Source organism: Ammospiza nelsoni, chromosome 2, assembly GCF_027579445.1.
Source record: "Ammospiza nelsoni isolate bAmmNel1 chromosome 2, bAmmNel1.pri, whole genome shotgun sequence".
In the NCBI taxonomy this organism is placed as follows: domain Eukaryota; kingdom Metazoa; phylum Chordata; class Aves; order Passeriformes; family Passerellidae; genus Ammospiza; species Ammospiza nelsoni.
In genome coordinates this window covers 30,240,599-30,268,147 of record NC_080634.1, presented here as the reverse complement: position 1 = coordinate 30,268,147, position 27,549 = coordinate 30,240,599, and the positions used below count along the sequence as shown (strand labels likewise).

At 37.5% G+C, this 27,549-nt stretch overlaps 1 protein-coding gene across 1 annotated transcript in view; it reads left to right on the top strand.

Annotated features, from left to right (window-relative positions):
• MAN1A2 (mannosidase alpha class 1A member 2) overlaps positions 1-27,549 on the top strand; it is a 132,790-nt gene that overhangs the window by 19,993 nt on the left and 85,248 nt on the right. The window contains exons 2-3 of the mRNA XM_059466123.1: positions 9,665-9,920; positions 23,188-23,284. Of these exons, the coding sequence (XP_059322106.1) occupies positions 9,665-9,920; positions 23,188-23,284 (353 nt within the window). The remainder of the gene's footprint in view (positions 1-9,664; positions 9,921-23,187; positions 23,285-27,549) is intronic.

Genomic DNA, 27,549 nt, shown 5'->3' with positions numbered 1-27,549 from the left:
GTGGTGTACAAAATGGAACCCATGATTCATTTTTCTTAGGTAAAAAAGATTTAGGAATTATGTTTCTGAAAAGTCAAAAAAACTTGTCACTCCCAAGAATATTAAAATATGTAGAATAGCAGTTGCACATGCAACTTGTGGGTCTGCATGTGCTTGAAAGGGTGAAAATTAAGGTGTAGCCGAAACCAGTGATATTCTTGGGGTTTAGGTGTTTTAATCTATTGTTTTTAATCTAAAATTAAAATTAATTAAGTCTAGCTAATTTTAGGGTTCTGTTTAATGTTGGATAGCTAAGTTAGCAACTTTTTCTCTGAAAAAACTTCTATCGAAGCAACTTTGTTTATTATAGTGAAAAACTTGAGTTTACAAGTACTCAGTTTTGTATAGAATAAAGAAAAATAGGTAATGCTTGTGAAGATTGTAACGTGGTGACCTCTGCGAAGGATGAGCTTTGAGTGATATGGAAAATGCAGCAAAGCTTCAGACTCTGCAGCAATTTTTGTGATATATGCCAACTTATAGAATGTACCACTCTTATTTTCCTTTATGCCTTGTGTGGATGGGTTTAAATATTTGGGTTTTCTTCCTATTGGAAATTCAATTTTGGGTAATAGTAGTAGACTAGAAATAATATTTAAGAGCTTAATGCTGTATGTGGGAGTTCTCTGTTTCCTTTTAGTTCTGCTTGAGCATATGCTTCAGTATCTGATCTGTGCCATCAACATCAGTGGGACTGCCTTGTCCTGTATGTAAATGTGCCTATTTATAAAAATTCCTTCTTTAGTAGGAAGCAGAGATGATGCATTGGTCTTGCTTGAGAACTCAGTTCATTACTTCCTCAGTGCCACAGGACCAGCTATGTGTTATTCTACCTTCATCAAACTGCTCTTTGTGTTGATAAATAATGCAGTATGCAAGGCGGTGGTCCATGCTTAGACTTGACTATAGTGAGTAGAGTGTAAATACATTGCTACATACATAATTAAATTTGTGTAACAGCAATGTTTCCAGTGACTTAGAGTGATTTGTAGTGGAAAATACTGAGGTTTGACATTGTTAGTTGTAATGGGCTTCTGAAATTAATCTTGAATTAAACTAATCCTACTGGTTTTTGATGGATTGAAACCCATGTCAAAATAAACCTAACATTTCCAAATGGAGAATTCTTAACTTTTATCCTACCCAATTCTCTTTTTCAGTATTGATTTCTTTTTCTGTTTATTACTCCCCTAGTCTATATGTATTTTTCTCTCCCATTTCTTATAAAGTTCTTTCATCTTTATTGTTTTTAAAAACTAAAGTCTGTCTCATTTGAGTGCTAGTTGGAAATGAAGATCTGATGCTCCAGTCAGTATGGTGCTAGGATACAGGAAGCTATTTAAAACAGTTTTACTCAGGGCAAGGTACTACCACTCTTCTCACTCAGTTTTCTTGAGGAAACAGGAAGAGATCCTAAATTTCCTGGACTTTTAGTAGAATTTTCAGAGTCCTTTTATAGGCATAAGATTGATTACTAAAATATATTTTTCCCCCTCTATGTTAGCATTGTAAGTGCTTGGACCAGATTTAAGACCTTGTTCTGCAGACGCTTAATATTCTGCACAGAAGCAATTAGTTGCAGGTGTTAACTCAAGTTCCTTTAATCATCAAAAAAACTGAAATAATGCCTATTTTTGATTGTGTTAGTGCATTGAGGCAAAAGTGGTTGTATTCTACTTTACACTGGAGGAGCAGAAGAGATACAAAAGAGATGTTTGATAGGGCTGTAGTGATTGAAAACTCCATATTGTTGAACTTTGTGCAACTCCTGCTTTTTCTAATGAAGTGGTTTTGTACCCAAATGACATTAAGACAGTAAAAACTAAATGAGTTTGCCTATATGTAGTTGAAAATGTGTAATTTTGTTTGCTCCCCACTAGTGAACGTTCCATTAATTGCTGTTGTGGTCTTAAAAAGTATTATTTTTCTTCCTGAAATAGTTGATCTGATTCTTCTGAAAATCTCTTTCAGCTGATACTCTAACTGCAAAACAAAGAAGTTTCATGTAAGCTTTAAATGTGTACAGTCTCTGGTGACCCTTCTTAGCATTGTCAAATGCCTGGCTGCTCATGTAAGTGCAAGTGTAGGAGTGTTTGTGGAAAACAACTACTTTCCTTCCCTAGTAAAACTTGAGCTGACTGTACCAGCAGTGCTTCCTAAGCTTGGCACCCTTGTCCTTTTTTAAGTTGTTTTTTTCAGATTACATGGCTGCTGTAGACAGAGGTGAGGAACAAATGCCTTTGCTAATGGTCACGCCACTTGACAGATTCTCAAAATAAGTTTTACCAATTCTGTTCGTGTAAATATTCATAACATAGGAAGCAAATAATTCCCAAAGGATGATCCCTTACCTGCATATCTTTTTTTCCTTCTTCCTTCAAAGGCTATACATGTTCCAAATTTGATAGTGTTAGCTGTACTATTTTGGTCTTAACTGGAAGGTATGTTTTGTTCTTTTTATTATGGTTGTAAAGAAACCCTATGAGTTGTCTTTTATGTTAACATTCTTAATTAATAAGTTATTAGCATAAGAAGATCCATGAAGGTCCTGGCTGTGCTCCAAGATACTATATAAGATACCAAGGAATATTCAGTGTTGTTTCATTTTGTAGATGACTTCATGCATAAGGGATGTGCTTCAACTCTGCACTCCCTTCTGCAAGTTCTGTGTGCCCATTCAATCTCTGTTTTTGAAATTCTCTCTAAATATATTTCCCCCAGGATTTTTCTTGTCCTCATTCTAGAGCTGTTTCCAAGGCCCATACCTAAATTAGAGGACAAAGGAAAACAATTAGGCAGAGACAGTAAAGTACTAACAAGCAGAAGGCCTCTAATGACTAGCATAGAAATCTGTGAGTTTAACATACTGGATTTCTGGAAATAGACATATTTTTTGGGTGTTTCTAAAAAAATGCATATAATGAATTAAAGTTGCAGGGGAAAAAAATACAGAAAGGCAATCTAAGGATGTCAGTAGTTAAGTGGCTTGTCTTCCTGGTGGAATTGCTGGGTGAAAGGAGCACAATCAAATTCTGAGGGCTTCTAATGATATGGGTTAAGAAAGACTGAATTTAGAATACTTGGCAACTAAGCAGATAAATTAGATGTAGTCAGGTTCTAGAAAATGGGAAGAATGCCCAGACACTGGCAATCTGGACAATGGCAAAGTTTCCACTGCTAAACAAAAGATAGGGAAGGAAGATTAAAAGTTAAGTTAGTTTATTTGCTTGAAGGTGACACCCAGCTATCTACAAAAAAATGTCAGGGGCTAAGGTTTTGGTTTAAACACAAGAGCAGATCTGAAACAGGATCTGTGAGCTTCCGTCATGGAGATGAGAAGTCTTGAGGGCAGTGATGAGGGTGGCTAAAAGCTCAGATTCTTGGTGTGAGATTTGGGCTATGAACAAGATCAATTAGGAGCATCATTTCTTGCAGAAGGATGGAAGGAAATTTATTTGGAGAAGGTCTGTGTAGACTTTGTGGGAGTATTTAGGATTCAAGGAGAGCGGCTGTGTCAGTGAATTCTCTCTTCTGCCTAGCATTGTCCAAGTAAGTTGAATGATTACAGTGAGGAGGACTGGCATCCAGAGGGGTGGCCCTGCCCTTTTTGAAGACCAAGGAAGGAAGGTAGTGAAGCCTAAGTTGGTGCAAATAATAGTAAAGGAAGTAGGAAGATGAAGGAGGTTAAGAGGAAGTGTTACAGCAAGAGGAAGAAAAGCTAAAACTAGATGGAAAGGGATAGGAGTTGAATTAGGATTCTGTCTCATTTTCCTTCTGTTTGAGGAACAGTGCTCATGTCATATGCAAATTAACCACTTGCAAGGAAAAGATTTTACTGTCATCTTTGTCTAAAAGAAACCACTCAAGGCATCTATTTTTTGGGGTAATTTTCTGGGCAGTAAATCACAGAATCAGAGAGTATCTTGAGTTGGAAAGGACCCAGAAGGATCTTAAAGTTCACTCCTGGTACTGAGGGGACAATCTCAAGAGACACCATGTACCTGGGAGCATTGTCCGAATGCTCCTTGAACTCTGTCAGGCTTGGTTCTGTGACCACTTCTCTGGGGAACTGTTCCAGTGCCCAGCCACCCTCTGGGTGAAAAACCTTTTCTAATGTCCAACCCAATTCTTCCCTGACACAGCTTTGGGCCATTTCTTTAGGTCCTTTCACTGCTCACCACAGACAAGAGATCAGTGCCTGCCCCTCCTCTTCCCCTTCTGAGCGAGTTGCAGCCTGCAATGAGCTCTCTCCTCAGTTTCCTCCTCTCCAGGCTGAACAGACCAAGTGATCTCAGCTGCTCCTCACAAGGCTTCCCCTCCAGACTGTTCACCATCAGAGGATGGCTCTCCTTTGGACACTCTCTAATAACTCAATGTCTTTCTTGTAGCACCCTAAACTGCCCGCAGCACTCGAGGTGAGGCTGCCCTGGCGCAGAGCAGAGTGGGACAATCCCCTCCCTTGCCCTGCTGGTGATGCTGTGCCTGATACAATGTTGGCCCTCCTGGCTGCCAGGGCACTGCTGACTCAGATTCAACTTGCCATTGACCAGGATTCCTTTCCACAGGTTTTCTGTATATGGAAAAGTTGTTCAACAATAGTTTTTCAAAGTGTATTAGATATGTTCTCTTCTGATGTCATAATGAAGTGTTATTAACTCCCTTGGGGAAGAAAGGTTGAAATGGGGAATATTCTGCATTTCAGCATTTCATTCCCAGGCCACCACATAGATGCACAAGTAACTGTATAGAGTGTGTATATAGCACATGTAGGTATTGCTGTTTTAAGTAAAACAGTGAGCAGGTAGAATGCTTGCAGATACCTAAAAGAGCATAATGTTCTTAAAGTAGTTTAGAACATTGACAAAGGACAGTTTGACTTAGTAGTTTTTTTTAAATAACAAAACCTTTTTCCTACTAACTTATAATCTCTTTACTCTGAGTGCTAGAGTTTTAGGCTGTGTCCATCTGCAAGGTGAAAATATATTTAGAAACAGTGTTTTGGGGACAAAACATTTGGTTGAAAACATGAATAAGATTCTTCCTAAAGTCACTTTTGAAAATCTTTATAACCAATACTTTGACAGTATTTTTGATGTACCAAAGTTACCTCCATGCCTGTAGAATTCATTTTTTTTCCAATAAAAATATTCCTTTCTAACCAGTGATCTCTGACTCAGTTCATTACCTGAAGAAAAAAAAATTCAGTCTAATAAATACAATCTTGACTTGCCTTGAAAGAGAAAACTCTTGCTGAGTAACAGCCTCTGTGTTAATGGTGGAGCTTCCTTCTTCATCTGTCACAGACACATACAGCTCTGGTACTCCTTCATGAGCCTACCTCTGATGTCTCAGAGCAGCCCAGCAAAGTGGGAGAAAGTGGTCACTTCTGCAGGATGATCATGATGAAAACCAAATATTAGAGAAAAATAATCAGGCCTCTTTTTCTGTGTGTGCTTGACAGTAATACAGCCATCCATACAGTAAGGGTAATCCAGCAAGAACAAAACCCAGCACAACTGCTCTGTTCTTCCAGTTCTTCCTCTTTCAGACTCCAATCATGTGAGGGGCAGGATGTGTATCTCCATGCCTCATGTATGCCACGAATGTATATTCACCATATACTGAGGGAAGGTAATGGGGTTGTGATACATGGGGATAGTATAAAACAGTGTATGCTGAAGGACTGGAATGAAGTCTTGCAGTTAGTGTGTGAAACGCTTCTTAGGGGCTGACTCTCAAACTTTTTTGTTTTAATTAGTGCCTGCTTTTTTTCTTTCACTGTCTCTGAAAGTAGCCTCTGGTTGAAGATCAGACGTGACCAAAGGGTAAAAGTTCACAATTTCCACACAGGAGGTTATTTCTGAATGATAAGCTTACACAAATATTTGTGTCCTCTAACAGTTGTCTATCCATCTGCTGAAAATCCAAATGATAATAAACTGTGTGTCCTTTCTGTATAGTAAGCCAGTGGCCTACTTTTTCGTGGCAAGAACAGTTGCTGGTGGCCTGCTTGCTTTTCTTGACTCCGTTCTAATTTTTATTTCTCTCTTTTAAATCTTGAATCTCACAAAGAAATTTGAACAAATTTTTAGAGGGTTTTTTTTCAGTTTGCTTTCTAAAGAGCCTGTTGTATCACAGCAGATAGGGAAGACTTTTGTTAAAAGTCATTGTCTTGACAAGTGACGCTTGGGAGCTGTTGAGAAGGCTCGCTACTGTGTGCATAATTAAAGCACATTAAGTTCCAGTTGGTGATTTGGGTGTCAAGCGTTATAATTTGTGGTCTTCTCTGAATGATATTTAGGCAGCTCGTGGACACTTTGAGAGCATACAGTGTTCCTGCATAGGCAGCTGCAATAGCTCATGGCAGTGATTGTTTAAAGAACTTGCACCTGTTTCTAGTTTCAGATTCTAATTATTAAATCTATTTATGGTTCTTCTTGGCAAAAACAGTCTAATCACAGGTTATTTTAATAACATTGGTTGTTTTAAAGTAGCTACTGCTGTAGTTTCATGGTACTTGAACATCTCTTGAGACTCTTGAATAAGCTTTAGGGATGCCTAGAAGTAAGTAGCTTTCTCTTAGATAAGGTTTTGAAGATTTACTCAAAATACTTTAAATTTTAAGAGTTTACTTATGTTGCTTGGAAGCGGGGGTGGGATACGGAAACAGTTTGACAGGTTTTGGTATACGTGTTTATGCTGGGATTCTCTCCAATCTTATATTTTTAGATTGATCCTTCTGAGGGCTCTGAGTATTTTAGTATAGTGCTCTCTGCATGTATTAAATTGTTGCTTACACCTTCCTCTGCTGGCCAGGAAGCTTGGTGACTTGAGGGGGTGTCAGCTGCTCACACATAATCAGTCTTCTCATTCTCTGAACTTTATTCTCTATTTTCACGGAATTCTTGCTGCTTAAGAGCTCAGATGAAACATGTGGTATTGTTATTTAGGGGTGTGATTTTTCTTCTATCAGAGTCTTAAACTTGAATGCATTTAAAAATATGTCTTCAGCTGGCATGTAGAATATGAGGTGTCATGTAGCTCATGCTGTCCATCATTGGTAATTGCGCAGAGAATATGTATCTGCAGAAGAAGCTCTTGTGCTGTCTCCTGTAAACTCCCTCAAATACCTGTTGACCTTTCTCTTCATCTTACTGTTTGTTTATCTCAAAATGTCACTTCCTGGAAGAAAGGCTTTGAGCTGATCATAAAGTTAGCATTGGGATTTTTCATCTCTATTGAGTCTGTTTATTTTCTTCTGAGTGACTGAAGGAAATCAGACTGTGCCATTCAAACTTTCTTAATGGCTCTAATTGGATTATTGTGCTCTAGAAATGAACAGCTTTTCTATGTTTATACAGTGGTTCCTGCAGTGTAGACAGATGCGAGTTCAAAACTTGTTTTCCAATTTATGGCTGTTTCATGCACTTTGAATCTAGAAACAGATGAAGTTTGTAGAGTGATGGAGCTTGTATTATGATTATTACATGTGGCACCTGGAACGGAAAACTTAAAAAAAGATAAAAGCAAAATCTTCCTGGCACTTGATATTGGTGGTGCAAAGTTAAGGTTCACAAAGCACATCGGCAGTGACTCATTTCAGTGAATCAGACTCACTGTAACTACTCAAACTTCATAATTCTTTTTCACACAGGGGGATTGTATTTAGGCACTTCCAAGTTAACCATGTGTTTTACCAAACATATTTCTATTTATCAATAAGCAATTAGGTTAATGTAAAGATACCTTGACCAACTTTTTATTAAGGTCTGAGATACACTGTTACCTTTTCCGTCATAAAAATGCCGTTATTTCAATGATGATTGATCCTTTGCAAAAAGAATTTCAATACCTATCAGCAAAATATTTGTGAACTTAGAGAGTAAATACTGTCACTTACCTAAAGATACTGAATTTTGAATATGGGAAATCAACCTGCAAAATACATTATTCCCACACTGAAATATTTTGACTCTTAACCGTTCAGTAACATTTCAGATTTCTCATTCTTTGTCAAGCACCTCTTTGGTTCCTTTACTGTCTCTCGGGGAGAACATGACTGTGGGAGTGATGTCTTGTTCTGGCGACCTCATTCTCATTCTCTCCAGTTGCATTTTATGCAGAGCCCTCTGCTAGCCTTGGAAAAGCTTTCCAGAGCTTCAGATCTTCCAAGTGGTAGAAATTTTTTCTGTTTTTTGTTATTGCTATTTGAGCATGATATTGCTGCCACAACAGAGTGTGAGTAGCTTTTGCAGGAATACAAGGAAGTTTTTTTCTCATATAAGTGGGCCACAGTAGAAGTAAAAGTTATCCTAAATGGTATTACTTGTTCTCTCTTTTTAGAACAGTGTTTTGCTGCTTTGGAAGTTTTTTTGCTTCTCAGTTAAGAGAGAGAGGCACTGGCACTGATACCTTTAGACAGTTATTAATGATCTTGGATTTCACAGTCAAATTGAGGAGCTCAATCCTTTGTTTTTTTATTGTTTGGAAGAAATATGGATGTGGTGTGAATCATATTGAGAAAAGTGGCTGAAGAACTTCAGTTTGAAAGTGTTTCCATCAGTGCATCTATTAAAATGTTGCTTTGTATTCTTAGTACTGATATATTGAAGGTAATAATGCTGCTATAATTTATTTTAAATGCAAACCTAATAGCACTTTGGAAAAATGTAAGAGCTAATAAAGTACTCTGTGTAACAATGCATTTTTTTTTACCTAATGCTTGTTTTAAAATGCCTACAACTTTTTTTGGCTTACATTAGTCATTGAGCAACTCTGTTTTTTAAAGAAGCTTGTAAAGGTGGTGCTATATTGAGAGTCTGATGTGTGTCTTTCTGATGCCTTGAAATATTTTAGGACTGGAACAGGCCATTTTTGTCTGTTGTTAGAATAACCTCTTTAAGCCAAGCTTTAGAACTCTTCATTCTATGTGCAAATCTTAAAACCTTGACTGATCATTAAAGATCACACTGTAAGGTATTGCTTAAAATCAAGATGACGCTGGTCTTGTTGAAAGTGAATTTCAAAATAATGTTTTACTAAAAGCTCTTATGCACCTAAATGGCTTTATAATTAATTCTGCTTTTAGGACTGGTGGTTTAAGGACTTTACTGATTGGAACAATGAGTTGTGAATTGAAGGGAAAACATGCTGTGGTGGGTGTTGGTAATAAATGAAGTGGTTGTGGAGTTTTTTTGTAGTGGTTACTTCCAATCTTGTCAAGTTGTGTACGATTTATTTATTGTGGAGAAAGTGAAGAAGAGCCCTTCTGATTTCTTAAAAAAAATATTATTGAATTATTGCTAGATAGGCCTCTGCACACATCCTGTAGTTGAAGTACAACTCTCTAAATTCTTGAGTGGGCAAGCAAAGGTGCTAAGACAATCTAAAAAATTCCTATGATAAATTTTTCTACAATAGTGTTGTGGATGTGTGTGGTGTTCTTTTGGGGTTCTTGGCAAAAATAGTGTAGGATTGTGTACTAATATAAATCAATAAACTTGTCTAAATCATTAGAATTGCTTCGAGAAAACCAGGTTAGGATGTGGCTTCTGTTGAAGCTGCAGTTTGTTTGTAACCAATATTTTTTTAGTAATGAGATGCTGACTAGCATTTGTGTCTCTAGAGAAGAAGAGGAACGTCTGAGAAATAAGATCCGAGCAGATCATGAAAAGGCTCTGGAAGAGGCTAAGGAGAAATTGAAGAAATCACGGGATGAGATTCAAGCTGAGATTCAGACAGAAAAGAACAAAGTAGTGCAAGAATTGAAAAAGAAAGACAGCAAGCCACTGCCCCCTGTTCCTTTACCAAACCTGATAGGGATACACAGCGGAGAACCAGCAGACCCGGATATCCGAGAGAGGAGGAACAAAATTAAAGAGGTAAAGATGATGATGATGATGTGGTTCTGCCTGTTCTTGTGTCTGACAGCAGTTATTTATATGGCATTTGGTTTCTGTGATTTATGTTAAGAAAGAAAAACAGATCTGCAAATCATGTAGTAAACTAAAAGTAGTAATGAGCATCAGCATTATTGTATGCTGTTTGAGTATTAATATTTCACTGGATAACAACTTAAAATTATTTTAAGGAATTTCTTCAGCTTAGTGGTATGGATTCAAAGTGATTTTGTCATTAACACATGGAAGAGTAACAAGGGCATCTTTCAAGTAGGGCATGACTTTGTGAGTTTCCTTTCAAAGAATGGAATATCTTACTGTGTCACAGGATGATTTTAGATGTTAAAACATAAGATTGAATGTGAGGAAAGAGAAGACCTGCTGCTAATATTTGAAAATTACCAAATGATCACATACTTTTCAAAATGCATTTTAAATGGGTTTTAAAAATTGAGTAAATTTAAATGGATTGAATGTGTTACAGGTAAGTGAGACAAACTAAGATCTTGCTTAGGCTTTTGATTCTGTAGCAACTTACACTATGGGAATTGCTGTTCCTCTCCACTACTGGTTGGCTGTGAGATTCATTGCCCCTTTTTGTCCTGGCAATGCCAATTTTCTATTACTATTGCCAGATGTTTCTCTGAGTCTGACCTTCTAACTCATATAGCAAAAACATTGTACAGCCTCCATTATTCTTTTTCTTCCCTGCACTCTGATGAGTTTTATACCAAAAAATTGATTGAGCGAAGCAATGCTTCACTAAAGGAATGCTTCAGGCCAGATGCAGACAAGCACTGACTTTGTTACTAAAGAATGTCCAGGACAATAGCACTTAGTATTTACATCAGATAAATTTACTTTTAAATTGCAATCTGAGTTCAGGTCACTTATAAAACCAAAAAGAAATCTGTCATTCACCTGTCCTCGTTGTAGGAAGTAGTTGTAGCTGAATTATGTGCCATTCTGTGGGTGGATCACCCATTCTGTAGGTAGACCACCCAAGCTGGAATTTTACTTTGAGTATTAATGATGGCTAGATGGAATCCACTCTTATAAAGTAATGAGCAGCTGGTTATTATATATGAGTGATGCAGTGTCGAGCTGTATTTGCTCCATATAGAGCCCTGGCACAATCTGGGTATCTGAAGTGGCAAATCCTTCTGTGAAAGTTGTGTCTGTTAGTGATTACTGCAGAAGTGCTTTTGCTAGGAAGTTGTGTCTGGAATATTGGACCTCCTTGACCCTGCTTGGTTAGGGCTGCTTCCCGAAGAACAAAATTGAAATGTGGATTTGAAAAGGCTCTACTAATTTGTTTGCAAACATTTTGAGTGAGAATATATAGAGCAGTTTGCTTTTCTAAATGTTTTTGTAGAGTGGACAGTGAACAGCATGGTTGTCAACACTTCTTGAGTTTTACTACAGATTACTGTAGCAAAATACCTTTGAGATGGATTTAATGCATAGAATAAAGTTGAGTTTACCAAGTAATGCAAAATTACAGAACACAACTAACAGTGAAGAACTATCTAGAAGAAATAATTAACCAAAACTCTTATAGACCAAGTCTGGAATTGGAGGGGGGATTGAAAATTAGTATTTGCCTTTCTGAGGTTGTTTGGTCAGATTGTAGCTTGAGAGATTATAAACTCTAGGTTTAGTAGAGAATGGCAATTTTCATGGTCTCATGAAAAAGTAGTAAAATTTGGACCATTCTTGCTGATTTAAACCTGGAGGTATAGCAAAGTGTAAGGAATTCAGAGTAGTTTGTGAGTAAGAATCACCAGGTGGTGATCCTTAGCTGCAGTTGCCACACACCTCATGCTGTAAAAGGCTTACTTCTTTTTTTGATGATCAACCTACGTGTGAGTCACACTGACAAGCTGTTTTTCTATTGCATAACTTGTTGATGACTACTATTATGGTTTCTGAAGTGTAGCTTTTCATTACCAGACCATAGGTGTTTGTGGGACTATGTTTTAAGTGGGTAAGTCCTTCAGTTAGGATAATAATGCCTTTGTCTTGAGCAGTTTTCCCTTGAGCGCACACTGTGCTTGTTACAGCCCAGGATCACAGGAGCGTGAGTGCAAATTCTTTGTTGTATGAATTGCCTTCATTGACTCAGCCACGTTAGTACTGTAGCTACCAGGTGATCTCCAGAGTTCTTAATTTTAGTTTCATGCAGGGTAGGAGATTGTCACTTCTATAGCTAGATGTGTGAAGGCATAGAACACTGCAGTGGGAGGTCTGCTAGGGAGAATGGATAAGGAGTAATGCTCAGGAACCATTGATGAACAATGTGGCTGAGATTAAAACATATATTAATAGTGTCAAATGAACAATATTTTATCTGAAGCCTGTTTTTGACAGCATCCCATGTCTCAGAAAAGACAGCAGCGATTTCAGAGATGTGAAGTGCATTTTGAAATCCGTTCATCACTGAGGTCCTCCCTCACTGTTTTATGTAACCAGTGTGGACTAATACAAATAGTCTTTGGAGATAGAGACATAGCAGAAAAAAATGAACAAAGAAGACAATATCTAATGTAGGTCCACAACTGATGTATATGAAAAAAAAAAAATATATATATATATAATTTTTGACATGTAAGACATTATGATTGCCTGAAAAATGGCCCAGGGAAATTACTGACTCTTTGGTGGCTGCATATCTGGCTTCAGAATTCCTGGTGTTCTCAAGAAAGCATTTGACCTGCTTTGGTTTATTGTGAATTGTCCTGATAAATTTTTGAGGAATTTCACTCTCAAAGAACAGCTTTAGACTGTTCAAATTCACAAAATTAATGATGTTATACAGCCTATTTCAGCTCCTATCAAATGGTGAAAAATTGTATAGAATTGGATGGAAGGGTGGGGGCTGTTTGTAACACACATGAGTCTTTACATATGTGAGGAAGGCTGGAAAATTTTCAAATGAGGATCCAGTTTCTATTATTTTTGCAGAAAATATATTACCAGTTTTTCTTTCCAAATAGCAATTTGTTGAAGTCTGTTTTTTTTTAACATCTCTTTATAAGTGGTTTGGCAGTAGTTTAACATTTTAAAAAGACATATTTTGATTTTAGAAAAAAGTGCATATAAAAGTAAAAAAGAATTTCTGTAATGCTCTTAAGAGAGCTTTGCAAAACATTTGGAAACTTTATATAATAGGAATGTTTGCTGAGCACAGAGAGGGAAGTTTCTTAAGGTCAAGGAATACAACTGGGAGCAGAATCTGCATCTTACTGGGGGTTTTTTGTGTGTCATTTGGTTCTGAAAATTATATATAGTGTTACATTGTATTCTCAAGTTTAGTTTACAAAATTGTATAATCTGTCTATATTCTACTAAGAAGCTATTATTTATTTCAATAAGGAGAATTTCTGAGTTGGCTGATTATTTTAGATGCACAGTGACAACTCTGAGAAATAAAGGTTTTCCACTTACTTACCATACATGCTTTATAGCACTTCTCTGGCATATTAGCTTGCTGTTCAGGCTTTGAGAAGATGCTGTGGTGTTTAATTAACTGGTACTTTAAGAACAAACACATTGAAAATTATTCTTGCTGTTACACTTTAGCTTTGTATTCATATTTTGGCTTTTTGTATTATGTAGAACAAAAATATTGAAAAGAGAATTTTTTTTAAAAGATTTTAAGTGCAGCTTGCACTGGAGCCAAGCACTGGAGCTGGCTGCCTACAGAGATTGTGGAGTCTCCCTCCTTGGTAATGACTGGGAGTGGACAGCTTGTTTAAAATTACCCTCCTTGAGTGGGGAGGTGGGACCAGATACCCTCCAGAGATCCCTTTCAACCTCAGCTATTCTCAAGTAAGATGATGTTTGTTGTCTCAGCCTGTCAGCTGGAAGACAGCTTCTCTGGAATGTTACATGAGGGCACATGGTAAACTTAACAGCTAAATAATAATGCTTCAGATTAAGGTTTCAGATAGATGGGAAATCTGAGTTCTCTGGAGCTTCTGTTCTATTACTTGTTCTTTGTTGTGATACGCAATCGTGTGATTACACAGTGCTAATTATAAATGCACTTTTTAAAAATCAAGCTGAAAGGAGGTGTGCTGTCCACAGAGGTAAGGTAGAGTTATGAAGTGACTGAAACTGCTGCCTGTACCATTCTTGCTTGTGCAGTTTAAAAGCTCTTATTTTTAATGAGATGGGAGGGCAAGGTGGAATCTTTCTGATAAGCTGTTCTCAACCCAGCAAAATTCTGGTTGTGTTCCTGTGTATCACACCTTTCTGGTTAAAAAAAAAAAAAAAAGGTGGATGAGATATTTAAACAAAAGTTATTGTGAAGTGGACATCCAGGAACTAGAGGCGCCAGAGTTAAAGGTCATTGAATAATAGAATAGTTTGGGTTGGAAGGGACCTTTAAAGGTCATCCAGCACAACTTGAAGTTCGTTTGTGACATATGACACCTGTAGAAAGAGTTAAGTTTGGATGCTTTGCACAAGTGAGGAACAAGTCTGTCTGGGAAGCTGGGGATGTTCTGACTTGAGTTCTTTTGCCAGTGAACTTCCCCCATCACAACTTCCCACTTAACCTCTTTTAAAATTAGTTGTAATATATTGCCTGTTTGAAGAGAAGGTAGGAAGTTAATTTATTTAATATTAGTGGAGGCAATGTCAGAAGTATTTACAGATAAGTGCCAAGAAGAGAAGTGATTAAAATGTATTTTCATCCTGGTCTCTGGATGATACTCAAGAGGCTGCTAATACTGTTGAGGAGTAACAGGCTGTTTTATAAGCAGCAAAACTTATGATTTCCTATGGATTTTTGACCTATATTCCCTCATACTACCCTCTGCTGATCATGCACTTGTTGCTGTGAATATCCTCTTAGCTTCCTATTTGCCTGCATGAATTGCAGTGTGTTCTGTGCCTTCTTTAGAGCTACTGGTGTGCTAAATGCTGCCCCCCTGAATGAATAAAGGGTTGAATTATAACTGCATTTGTCTCAGTCAGGGTACCAATTTGTATCGGTCTGCTTTATCTAGCCACAGATATTTTTTCTTTTCCTCAACACAAAAAGTAGAGTATCTGGTTCCTCCAGCTCTTTAAAATCAAGTGTGAAATTAGAAAATGGATTAAAAGGCTACTGTAAATGCATGTGTCAAATGATGGATGTACAGACAGCAAGGTTGCATAAGCCTCATTCTTTTAAGAAATTGGGCTAAAAATAGAAAGTGTCCCTTCACCTGAGTTCTAATTTTTGTGCTTATTGAGGAAAGAGCTGTGTAGAAGAAAGAATTACTTAATCATCCAGAGATCTTTTCATCCTACCTAAATCCTCTTTTCATAGTTACTATTCATACAATTTTCAGAGCTAATCTCATTTATTGTTTCTCATTGCAGTGTTTCTGATCTAGCCAAATAGGCTGCCTTCTCTGACTGGAGGACTTTTTATCAATATCTAAAACCAATTTAGAACAATTTCATTACTGCTGACACTTTACAGTCTTTGTTTCCCTGGTCAAATTTACTTGGACTTCTAGTTGGTTGCAATACCAGTTTGTAATGATCCATGCCTGTGAAGGGTTTTGCATTGTATTTTGTAGCTCACTGCTCCTGACTTGCATTTCTTCAGTTATTTCCTGAAACTGAAGGACGTAATTATCATCACCCAACTTTTTCAGTATTTAAGGTAACACTCCCTGCAGTGTGAATGTTTATATAAAATCCATACACACACATTTTATATATAAGTGTGTGTGTGTGTGTATAAAAAGCTCTTTGCATTTACTCACGTGTATACACACACACATTGTTTATTAGTTGGTTTTGTTTGCGCACATTATTTGGATTCTCTATGTTCGGGGTTTTCCAGTGTAATCTGACAAGTTGAGAACAGATAAATTTGTTTTCAGTTAGTTTCACTGCACTCTTTTATAGCTTATCTTAATTTTACTGAATTAGTGCAATCTGTAAATTGAGGATAAAATCTTTTTGATTGAGCCTATGGGTAAACTAGTTTTCCATTTATATATTAGAATGAATATTGTTCAATTGGCACTTTGGCCAGTACAGGCATGTTAGGAGTGGCCCTGAAAAAGCTGTGCCCCAGCTTGTTGGAATGATTTTATAAAGAATTCATTTTACATTTGTTAATTCAATCATTTATGTCTGTGAGAAGCTTTGCATCTCGGTGTATTTATTTTGCTGGAATAGAAGAATGGAAATCAAATCCTAGTGTGCAGCTTCATTTGCAATATTTCTGCTGCAGATCCCGGATATGTTGATTTGATTTGTAACTTAAAATGCGCTACTCATGAAGAATGCAAGTTTTTGTTGGAGGCTTTTTGTTTTAAAAATGAATCAATTTAGTCAAGTTGTAGAAATTACAGAATTCTCCAGCGCTTATGCAGTATTGGAAGCATGTTAAAAATTCAGGAAGGTGTTCATTATTAAGGATGGCTTTTTTCCAGACCATTGTGAGAAGAACCTGTCTTTCAACAGTGAATTAGCACATTTGCAGTATTTAAAACTCATAAATGCAAATTAAAATCAAAGAAATATAGAAATATTTCACTTAGCTGATATTATCAGCCAAACAAAAATGAGAAAAACTCCAGGTAAATTTTCTATCTTCACAACTGGGTAAATCAAAAGACTCCATGAAATCTAGTTGACCTTACTGCTATTTTTTTTTAAATTTGTATATTTTATGCCATTTATTCTTGTGAAACAGAAATGCTGGTAGCAAAAATAATGAATTACAGCTAGATTGAAGAGATGTCTGTTTTAAATTACACATGATCTATTATACAAGTGACAATAGGTGTGTTTTGAGCTACGGAGACTTTGATTGGAAAGCCAGAGCATGCTGTTGTGTTCTTGTTAGTCATCTTTACATAATTTCTCCTGTAGTCCCCTCTGTGTTTGCTGGAGCAGCTCCATAGGATATATGCTAATGTGTTTTTAACATGCAGTTTTCCTGATGGTGTTAGCTCTCAAGTATTGGTAGTAGTGATGATATTGATACACAGTCTGAGCTACTGGTAGTTGATGTGTAACCTCTCACAGTGCATTCCATTAAGTCAGAGACCATCTACATACAATACTGAGCTACCTGAAACTCCCTACAGTTCACTCTAATTAGTTCACTCTGAGATTTGGATTCCTGATTTGCATCGCTGGCATCTATTCTTATTTTCTGCTTTGTTACCAGAGGAATAGTGGCTAACAAGGCATCAGTTTTTGAAAGGGATTCAAGGAGAATCCAAAGCAACTGCAGAACCCTATGCCTGCTGAATGAACTGCAGATTACCAGAAACCAGAACAGGGAATAGAGTCACTGAGCATATAGATATGTGTGATGTCCTGCTCTATTCCAAAGCCATCGAAGATCCCCAGAAGAGCCAAGAAACATGTGAATAATGGAGAGATGGTTGGATACATAGTTTAAAAAAAAAAATATTTGGCAAGGTTCACTGCTAATAGGTGTTGAACTAAGCAGCCAAGGGATGGAGGATAGTTTCTGTGTTTGCCTGGAAAACTGGTTAGAAGGCAGGAAATTGAGAGTGCGGATAAACAGTGCTGGAGGTCACAGAGGACATGTGCTGGGGATCCATGCTCTAAATTATACAAATGAATTATTTAGAGTTTGAAAATGGATGTGTAGTGGTATGACAGCTTTGCTGCCAGTGTGAAGAATTGCAGAAAAACCTTATGGGACTGAGTGATAATCTCTTTTTTATTTCTCAGCTAAATGTAAAATGATGCATATTGGGGCTGGAGATGGAGAGATTCCAACTTCATGCTAAGTATGAAAAGCTGTGAGGTGACTTAGTACACTTGAGAATGAGAAATTGTGTTTTTTATAGTTCCTTGGAAATGTCACTGTAGTGCTTAATGGCAGACAGTGAGCAGATATTCAGCATTTCAGAGAAGAGAACAGATGAGGTTCTTTACCTCAGCCTGTGAAGCTCAGGTGCCCCTGCATCTTGGAAGCTTCATGTAGTTCTAGTCTTTCAGCTTCAAAAAGGATAGGGTAGAACTGGCAGGGGTGCAGGGCTAAGCAGATGATGGCTAAGCTTAGACTGATGCCTAAAAGGACAAGACTGGAAGAAAGGAGCTATAGGAACCTCTCTCTCCTGGCTGATGTGCAGCTGTGGTTGTTTACAAAGTTGATCCAAGAGGCTCTACTTTTCTTAACAGCACAGCACCAATCAATCTTGTGAATACCATGTTCTCTTGAAACTGTGATGATGCCCAAGGTCAAAAATACCTGCATCATGCTGAGTTAAAAATATTTGGCTTGCTTAACATTTTTGAGCAAGGTTCACTGCTGCAGTGAAGGTCTCCAGATTTAGGCTCTTTACATCTGCTGTTCCAGTTCTCACCAGTCTGAAGGATTTTCCTTTGTAATTTCATCAGGCATCTAAAGCTTCAAGTATTTAATGCCAGCAAAAAGAGTTTCCCACTTTGCCTCCATCTGATAAGTGTTTTTGTTTTATTAATGGATTTGTTACCAGATTTGACAGTAAAAGAAAACCTAGTGTTCTGTGTGTGTTAGGAACATATTCCAAACAGACTTTTTCAGTGACAATGTTTAAAAATGCATGACAGAGGCATGAACTGGTGCCTAAAATAATTTCTTTTGAGATAGAGTTCCCAGAAAATAAATGTATGAGTTTTCTAAGTTTCATCAAAAATCTGAGTATAAAAGGAAAAGATAATTTTTTAAATTAACATACAACAGTAGGAAAATTATTATTAATTTTTAATCTGCCAATTGAGCAGTAATTTTGTCAGCAAGTCCTTGGTTAATTTTAAAATAGAGTTTGAAGATGGTTTATATAAATCTCTCAAAATTGTATCCTTAATCAGAATACATTGCTTTGAAAGCAAAACCTATTTGCTGTCTGTTATGCATGTTCCTGATGGAATGGCAGGAACCAGTAAATACAGCAATTTGCCAGAAAATTGGTTCTTGTGCTTGTTTCTCAGGACTCCTACTTTGTCTGCTGGTTGCCTGTCCTGTTTTTAAGACTGGAAAGCAGTTTTTGAACCAATCCTTACCTTGAATTACCGTTTGTGACATGCTGGTGTAGTGGTAGAACTGCCTTACAACTCACTTTTCAATAATTGTAGCCTTCTTTTATTGTTTGTCAAAAGACATCATTGATACTCTGTCTTTATAAAACTTCTTTATAAAAAATCTGATTTCCCAGTGACTGTAGGAGATTAGATCCCACGAACATGTTCTAAAATCAGCAAAACCAATTAGATAATGGTGTACCTAGAAAAGCAGTTTCATTTGGCATGTCCTGCTTCTTCCTTTTCTGTCTGTCTTGCAGCAGAGTCCAAATTAGTCTTTTTTGTAGAATTACCAAGTTGTATTTACAGCAGCATCTTGCTGGTTGTAATTTCCATTACATCCCATAAGAAACATTTTCAAGATTAGGATGCAGCAGACCAATACCCCATGAATGATGTTGCTTTCAAAAGCAAGATCTGTCATTAATGGTGTCAGTTAAAAGTCAAAACTGCTTGTTCTCTGGTGGCCAGATTGCAAGATGTGTATATGACATGCCCAAGTTCCAATCCTTTCCTGTGACAAGCTGCTATCAGGTATGGAAATTTCAGCTATGGAAATGTATGTCTTGTGGTTTTCACACTTACTGATCCATGCTTGTAATTTTCATTCTACTGAGCTTGAGGTACTTCTCTTGAGTTCTTTAAGGGCTGGGTACATTTGTTTTTTAAATAGTTTTACCTTCTTGCTATTATCTGTAGTGCTATGTTCCAATCAGTTCTGAGACTTTCCTCTCCTCTTAAAGACAGAGCTTTGTTTTAGGAAAAGCCCGTCTATCCCTGCAGCTATTCTTCAGCATTTCCAATTTGCACTATGCAAACGCTGCTTAGCGTACCTGTAGAAATAATTTTGTTTTTTCAATCAAGAGTTCATGTTGTTTGTACTTTCTGAGCCAAAATGCCATCCTCAGTTAAATTTTGTAGCTGTCAGAGGCATCTGTCTTCTTGTGTCTCTCCAAAGCTTTTGTGTGCACAGCTGCTCTCAATGGTATAGATGTTCTGTCTACAGTATAACATGCTACCTGTTCTGGCAGTAACAGAAACCTTCATGTTGTTACAAGATCTCTTGGCATCTCATCCTTACAAAACTTAATAGTGTATGCAAGAGCTCTGGGGCTTCTCACTTGCGTGTGATGTGCAGCTCTCCACTAACATGATATCATGCAGTCTGTTTGCTTTGTGGTGGAGGAAAGCAGCGAGTTGAGTGCCCAAGTAATGGTCAGCGTTCATCTGGAAACAATCAGTTGGCTGCTTAGTGTCATAAATGATTCTTGAGGACTTAAAACACCATATTCTTAGTTTTTGGGGCAGGCAGAGAGGCAGGACAGGTGTGTTTGTGGTTACCAAAGTAGCTTAGTCTCCTCAAAATATAATTTCTTATCTCAGTCTTAGTTGATGCAGTCAACTAAGTCTCTTGTGTTGAAGAGACTTTCAGGTCTCACTAGTGTATTCTTAAGTTACTTCTGCATTAATTCATCCATCCATTGAAATGTACTCCTTTTCAGTTTCTATCTTAATAAAATTTTCTTAGGATAAATTATATATAGCGAAACGTGTCGTATGTATTCTGTTTTGGCCTTTGTAATTTGCATACTTTTTTTGGGTTTCTTCAGAATGAAATATTCTGTAATGAATTATGTACCTTCCCCCCCAGAAGTACAGCGAATTGGGACAGTGAAATATTCCACAATTAACATTCTGCTGTGAGGAAACAAGTTGTTCTTCTCCTGGACTTAGCTAGCTTTGGTGTGTTCTGGTATTTGCTATCAGAATGTTAATGGCTATTTGATTCTTCTTCATGAAATACTTATTTGGGACATCCAAAGATCTCAGAAACCCAGTTTCCCTTATGTGCAAGCCAGTTGGTTGGATCTGCCACGTCATGGTCACATGTTGTTTAGTTATCTCTCTGCTTTCAAACACAAGGAGTGCAGTGGTCTGCCTTTAGTTTTATCCTCTAGTTCTTTCTAAACCTTTAAGTCTGTTTTCCCAAGTAGAGTTTTTAGGACTGGCAGGCTGCAGGTTACAGCAGGACCCTTCACAGGGGCCTTGACTGTCCCCAGTCCTTAAGTCTACCCTGACTAGATAAAGCCTGAAGTAGCCCAGAGTGATCCCATAAGTGATTATGCTTTGAGCAGGAGGTTAGGCAGGAGAGGCATCCTGAGGTTCCTTCCCGTATGAATGATGCTGTGAGTCTCGATTTTATGTTACTAAATTAATGAACAATTTTATATGGAAGGTTATAGGTTTGTTCTGGATAACATTAGTGAGAGCTCTCTGAGGAACTTGTGTGCTTACTGCCTGTCCCAGGCTTTTATTGGATTTGTCTCACTGCAGTTTTCTTACCTGTCAAGAGAGGGTCCCTTTACCTGATTCATCTTGATGTTCAATAGCCATGAATTGGCCAGTTTGGTAAGTGCTGTGTAAACACTAAGGAGTTTGTGACTGCTAGGAAAATGGCTTTTCTCTCCTCTTTTAATGTATTTGCATCCTCTTTTTCTTACACTGCTAGTTCATGGCACTAAAAAAAGTTCTAGAGTATTATGGCCTAATCAGGTGTCAAAATCAGTGCAAATACTAAAAGCAACATGTGAGTTGACTTTGAATGACAAAAGGAGTGGGACTTTGACATCTTGAGAGGGGCAGCTGTGCTTAGCTTGATGCCAGTTTAACACAGAAGTGCTCCCCGTCTTCTTGGGCCTGTGGAGGGTTCAAATTTATTGTCTAGGCATGACTTAACAGGGCCATGGGAAATTTGGAGGCAGCTTACATTAAAAGGAATTATGACTTTGTAGTTTGGATAGGGGTCTCTTGATGGTTGTAGGGGGAACAGAAACTTTGTTTTCCATGTCTCAGCAGGCAGTTTAGATGCAGTTTGAAAGATGCTGACTTCCACTCAATCTTGAATGTGGTGGGAGGAGGAATCTGAGAGGTAGTAAGAGGAGAGATGTGAGGTAGTGCTGGTAAGGCAGCTGGCTGCATCTAATTTTTTAGCTAGCATCTGCTTGTTCCTTCACATTTTCTGTGAGTATGGTGGCTGTCTGATTAAAATAAGAAAATTACAGTCATGTAAATCGTAATTGCCTTGCCTCAGTTTCTTAAAGGGTTAGTATTGTTCTGTTAGTTACATTCACATAGTTTTTCCTCTTAGAAAGCATTTATCAGACTTGTGAAAATCATGATTTTAAGTCCTATGCATTTTCTTGGATGTTTTGTTTATATTAACACTATTTTAATACCATTTAAAAAAATGAAATATAAAATAAAATATGTAAAATGTTGTGGTTATAGACACATGGCTGTTCTAAAGGTTTCTTCTTACTGTTCTTGTGTCTGGGGCAGTCAATGCCTTTTGATATCTAATTTCTTCCTCTTACTTTCTTTTACCTGTTTGTTTACTAATAATATTAATTTATTTAAAACTGCATTCACCTTGCAATTTGGTGGCTGCTGAATTTCCAACAAGTAAGGAGTTTTAAGGGTTTTAGCAAATTCATGAAAACATTGCTTAGTGGCTCATGTGCACAACTAGTCAGCGAGACCTTTTGGGTTTTTAGATGCAATTTTTTTACTAGGTGGTGGAAATATCTATTAAAAAGCTAAATGTTTTGTGTAGTAAATGTTAATAACATTATACTGCTTTGTTCATTATGCTTTCTAAAAAGCAAAGCTTTTGGCATTTCTTTTGGTAGAGGCTATATGATGGTACATCTTTGTCAAGTAGGTGTTGCTAATGAGAAATCTGTTATGCCTTTTGTAAAATTGTTGATTCCTATTTGGAGGTACCAGTGTAAATGAATCCTTTTTATGCTTCAGGTATCAGTAGATATATTTTTCTTTTAGTTAGCATCTTAAGACATTAGCCAGTGTTTTAAAGCAATTTCTTACACTTAAATGCATTCCTTATGCTTACGTTCTCAAATGTCTGTGCATATATTGAAGGAAAAGAAAGAACAAGAAAACAACCTAATGCAGAGCATTAGGATCTGTCGCTCAAGTCAAATAGGCCTGAAATTTTTTCCAAATTTATTCATGCTGTAAAATCTGATTTTTGTAACAGAAGCAGTGGCAAAATAATTAGTCACTGTGCTGGGATGCTTGTGAAAGATGAAATCTCAAATAAGGAGTAAAATGTTGTATTCATAGAGAGTAGTTTTACAATGTAATCAAATCCTATTTTTTTCCTGTTTCTTAGATGATGAAGCATGCCTGGGACAATTATAGGCAATATGGATGGGGACATAATGAGCTCAAACCAATTGCCCGGAAAGGACATTCCACCAACATATTTGGTAGGCTATATTTTCTGGTTTGTTTGTGATTTTTTTTTTTTTTTAATATTTCTGTCCATGTGTCTTCTTTGGAAGTCTTCCCGAACTTTCTAGCAAACTCTGTTTTAATAAAGAATCTTTCAAAGTGTGATTGACAGAAATGTATTATTTCAGTGGTATTTCATTGAATTACTTTATTGACCTATCTTTTTGGGAGTAGTATGTTCTTATTATTGCAGAGACTAAGCTGTGTCTATTTACACTGATGCTTTGTGTGCATATGTACATATATAAATGAAAGTCCTGATGCAGTGATGGTTATTTTTTGGCTATATTTTGAGATGCAATGAATATAAATGTGTTGGGTTGTTTTGTTTTTGTTTTTTTTTTTTTAACCCACCTCATATTGTCTAGATCTTTGTGTTTAGGTCCATGAGAAGCATGGAAGAGTTTGAGTTGGAGGGAACCTTTTAAAGATGATCTAGTCCAACCCCTCTGCCACGGGCTGGGACCTTCCATGAGACCAGGTTGCTCAGAGCCCCATGCAGCCCGGTTCTGAGCATTGCCACCCACAGCTTCTCTGGGCAGCCTGTGCCAGTGCCTCACCAGTGGTGCTTAGCACAGTGCAAGGAGAGAGTGAGCTGAGTGCAACACTGGAGCAAAAGGCTGCTTCCACGGCAGAAGGGCATTTCTTAGGTACCAGGGCAGCATTGTGTAGCACTCTTAGATACTTTGTTATCTTGTACATAGGCACTGCCATAAATTTCGCTGAGAAAATCTCTTCTGCACCTCACTGTGATTTAGTTTTATGTTATGATTAATTGATGGTTTTCCTTTATGTTTTTTATGGCTGATGAAACTGGATTTGACAGGGAAAAATCTTTAATGTACACCTCTATGATCATGTAGTCTTTGCTACTTGCAAATCTGTTGCTTAATTTGCCATGTGTAATTCTAGATTAGCCTTGGTTTGTAACCCAGACTCTATGAAGTAAGTTTTTTTCCTTCATGTGGCAGAAAGACATTTTTATGATGTTTGTTTTTAATGTAACTGACACGATATTTTGAAGCAGTTACAAATTGCAATTTCACTGTAGTATTTTTTTTTCTATTCCTCCTCTGCTTACTTCTAACATGTCTGCTAATGAGTCTGGAGGATTTCTGCTTTTTTTCTTGGAATGATTATTCTTTGGAGAGCTTATTTTTAAAATTTTGGCATTGCTTTCTGAAAGAAATTGCAGGCCTTGTCCATGCTAAAGTTTCTGCTCCTCTTGTTCCAGCTAACTCTAGCAGCCAATGCCCTACATGTTTGTCCTTTTAAAATCCAGATGCTATTTTGTGCCATTTAGTTTTTAGCCAAATCATGTCATGATTGCTGTATTCAAGGCTGTTTCATATGAAAAACTTTTCTGAAACACATAATCTTCAGCATATATCAAGTCTAAAATAGAATCAGCTATTGTTCATTTGGTGGATGGTTGATGGGGGAGATGTGTGCGGAAATAGGTCTTTGTCAAGGACTGTCTTAGGCTGTATTGTTATTCCAAGCTCTTTACCAATCTCTATTACCCCTATTGACACGATTCCCAGCAGTATTTGCCTTTATAGCAGGGTTGCTTAATTTTTTTTGAAGCCTCATGCTAGTTTTAATAAAAAGATGCTCAGCAAAATCTGTTTTTATTATTCATCTCAAAGATGATTTGATCCAAACTATTTTCAGCCATTACTGCAATCTACTGTGCTTCCATTTCAATTCCTAGCACGTCTATGAGATCCTGCAAGGAGATGGTATCGCTGGTTGAATGAAAGGCAGCCCTTTGCATGAATCTTTGGGAAATCAGGTTTGCTGATAACTCCCAAGTGAGGTTAAACACGATTCAATTTGGAAGACAAATAAGTCATTAGTCTTCCCCGTTGGACTCCACTTTTGTCTAAAGCAGTGTATATCTATATCTGTGCCAAGGAGAACACAACTGTTTCTAACATTGCAAGATCTAGCAGGTTTCAGTCTGGGGTCAGAGAAGGGCAGAGGAGCTGGCCTTCTCTGCTCTTAAATCTTACTTTTAAGTAATTTAAAATATAAAGAAGGATAAGCTTTATAAACTTTAAAGCAAGATGCTCTATGCCTTGCTGAAGCATGCCAACAAGGATGTTTATGGGCTTCCTCAATTATTAGTTGACTTTTATGACAAAACGTGGTAGGTTGCTTTAGTTGGCCTGCAGCAAGAAACTCTTGCCAGTCTTTTTGAGATGTCTGACTGTAAATTGTAAAGGAGAGTCTGCTAAAAATACTGTCTTTCAAACTGTGTAGTTGGGCAGTATCTTGAGCAGCACCTCTTCCACAGCTGGGTCACAGCATTGGTAGTATGGTACTGCTTTGAGAAAGTATGACTGGGAGTGGGTGAGCTTTTAAAGATATTTACATTTAGATGATATATGAAACAAACCTTAATAGGTTCTCTCTTGGTGAAATGGGGTGATAACTGCTTTTGAAAAGGCTGGCATTTATTCCTATCCTGTAAAATGAAATATAAAAGTCAAGGAGAAGGTGCAGCAGAGAGGTGTAAATTTTCTTTCCAGTTTAGATTTTTATTTGCAGCTCTGCTGAAGGTTGTAGCAGCTAAGCTAAGAAAGAAAAGTTGGCCTTTTTTGTTGGACTGCTTAAATTGGTGAAAAAATTTGATGGCAGCTGCAGGGTCTTGTTGCAGAGGGGGTTTGTGTAGGATCCTGGTCAAGTTCTCATTAGAACACAAAGGGTAAAGAGGCTGATTATGAAAATGATGCATGTAAGATAATGAGCAAGCACAGCAAACACTGAGCTTGCTTCAGGAGGTTTTGTGAGTTTAGCATGAACCAGATCAGTTGATGGTATTGTTGGATTCTCTCCCTGTAATGCAATCTGATTGGATTTGCTTTTGAGGATGAGAGTAACCACCTGAAACATGCTGTTTGAAGATTATTTGTCTCTGTTTGATGTAGGTGAACATCTCCTGAAAACACAAACAAAATTATTCAGTCCGGATATGCTTCAGAGTTTTAAACTGTATGTGTTTGTATCTGGTATAATATGAACTAATTACCATAGCATAAGCTGTAAGGATACTTTATTGTGAGTTAAATTGAGTAGTTAGTACTAGTTAGTTTGCATCAGTCTTCAATCTGTGTTTTTCTAAAATATGTTTATTTGAGAACCTGAACTACTATAAGGAACAATATAAAGAAAATATACAATGCTTGGGCAAATTGGAGCACTGTCCTCATCAAAACTAGAAATTGTGGACTGTCATCTAACCTGATGCTTTCTGAAATAAGAGTTCTGACATTAATAAAGAGTTCTGACACAAATAAAGTGAAGATGTGCAATTTGTCAAGTAATAAGTACATGGCAAGTACTGATACAATTCTTGCAAAATTGAAAACTTCCAGTATTACTAGCAATGCACTTCTAAACCTTGCATTTGGATGTGTTCTGTCTAGAGATGAGTTGCTTTATATGAAGATGGCCTGGTAATGCACATAATCCATAGACAGTTATATGTCTAGATGTGTTTTGAAGGGTGTGGAAAGATTTTAATAGTGATGAAAAGTTTTAAAAGTTTAGAATTTGTGGATGCTTGTATATACACATGCCTATTCTCATGCCCAAAGATTTAATGAAGTCATTATTTTGTATTTTGTCACACTAGAGCTGTCTCATGCATTGACAGTGCTTTCATGTCTCTCCTGTTCTTTCACCTCACATGCCATGCAAACAGTCAATTTACCCTGAGCTGCCTGCCAGCTCTCTCTTGGGATCCTGTCTTCTAAGAGAGAATTGTCAGTGAAGTCACATTGTGATTGCATTTGTGGTACCTGGTAGAGCCCCGAGGCTGCAATGCAGTGCCTTATCTCTTCCTTAAAGCTTGACCAAATAAAGCTGTCCTCTCTTTTATGAGGGATTTTTTTGTCTGGCATTTTAAGTGTCATTGGTGAGCGAGATACGTCCAAGGGAATAACTCAAGGATTCAGGTGGGGAAGCTCATGTGTTGAATATTCCTTGATATACCAGTGGACTACTTGGTTTGTACCACATCATTGAGCATGTCCAGCCTCAGCCTTTTGCTGCCAGTGCCACTGATGCACACCGGTTACTCGGGTGAAAGTTGCTGAGGTGACTGCCCGGTGCTGCAGCAGCGTAGGAAGCTCCTGCAGCAGCTCCTCGTGTTGCTAAGCAATGGAGATCTGACAGTGCATTTCTCCCTGTGCCGGGGAGCAGGAGCAGCAGAACTCCCAAAGAAAATGCATCT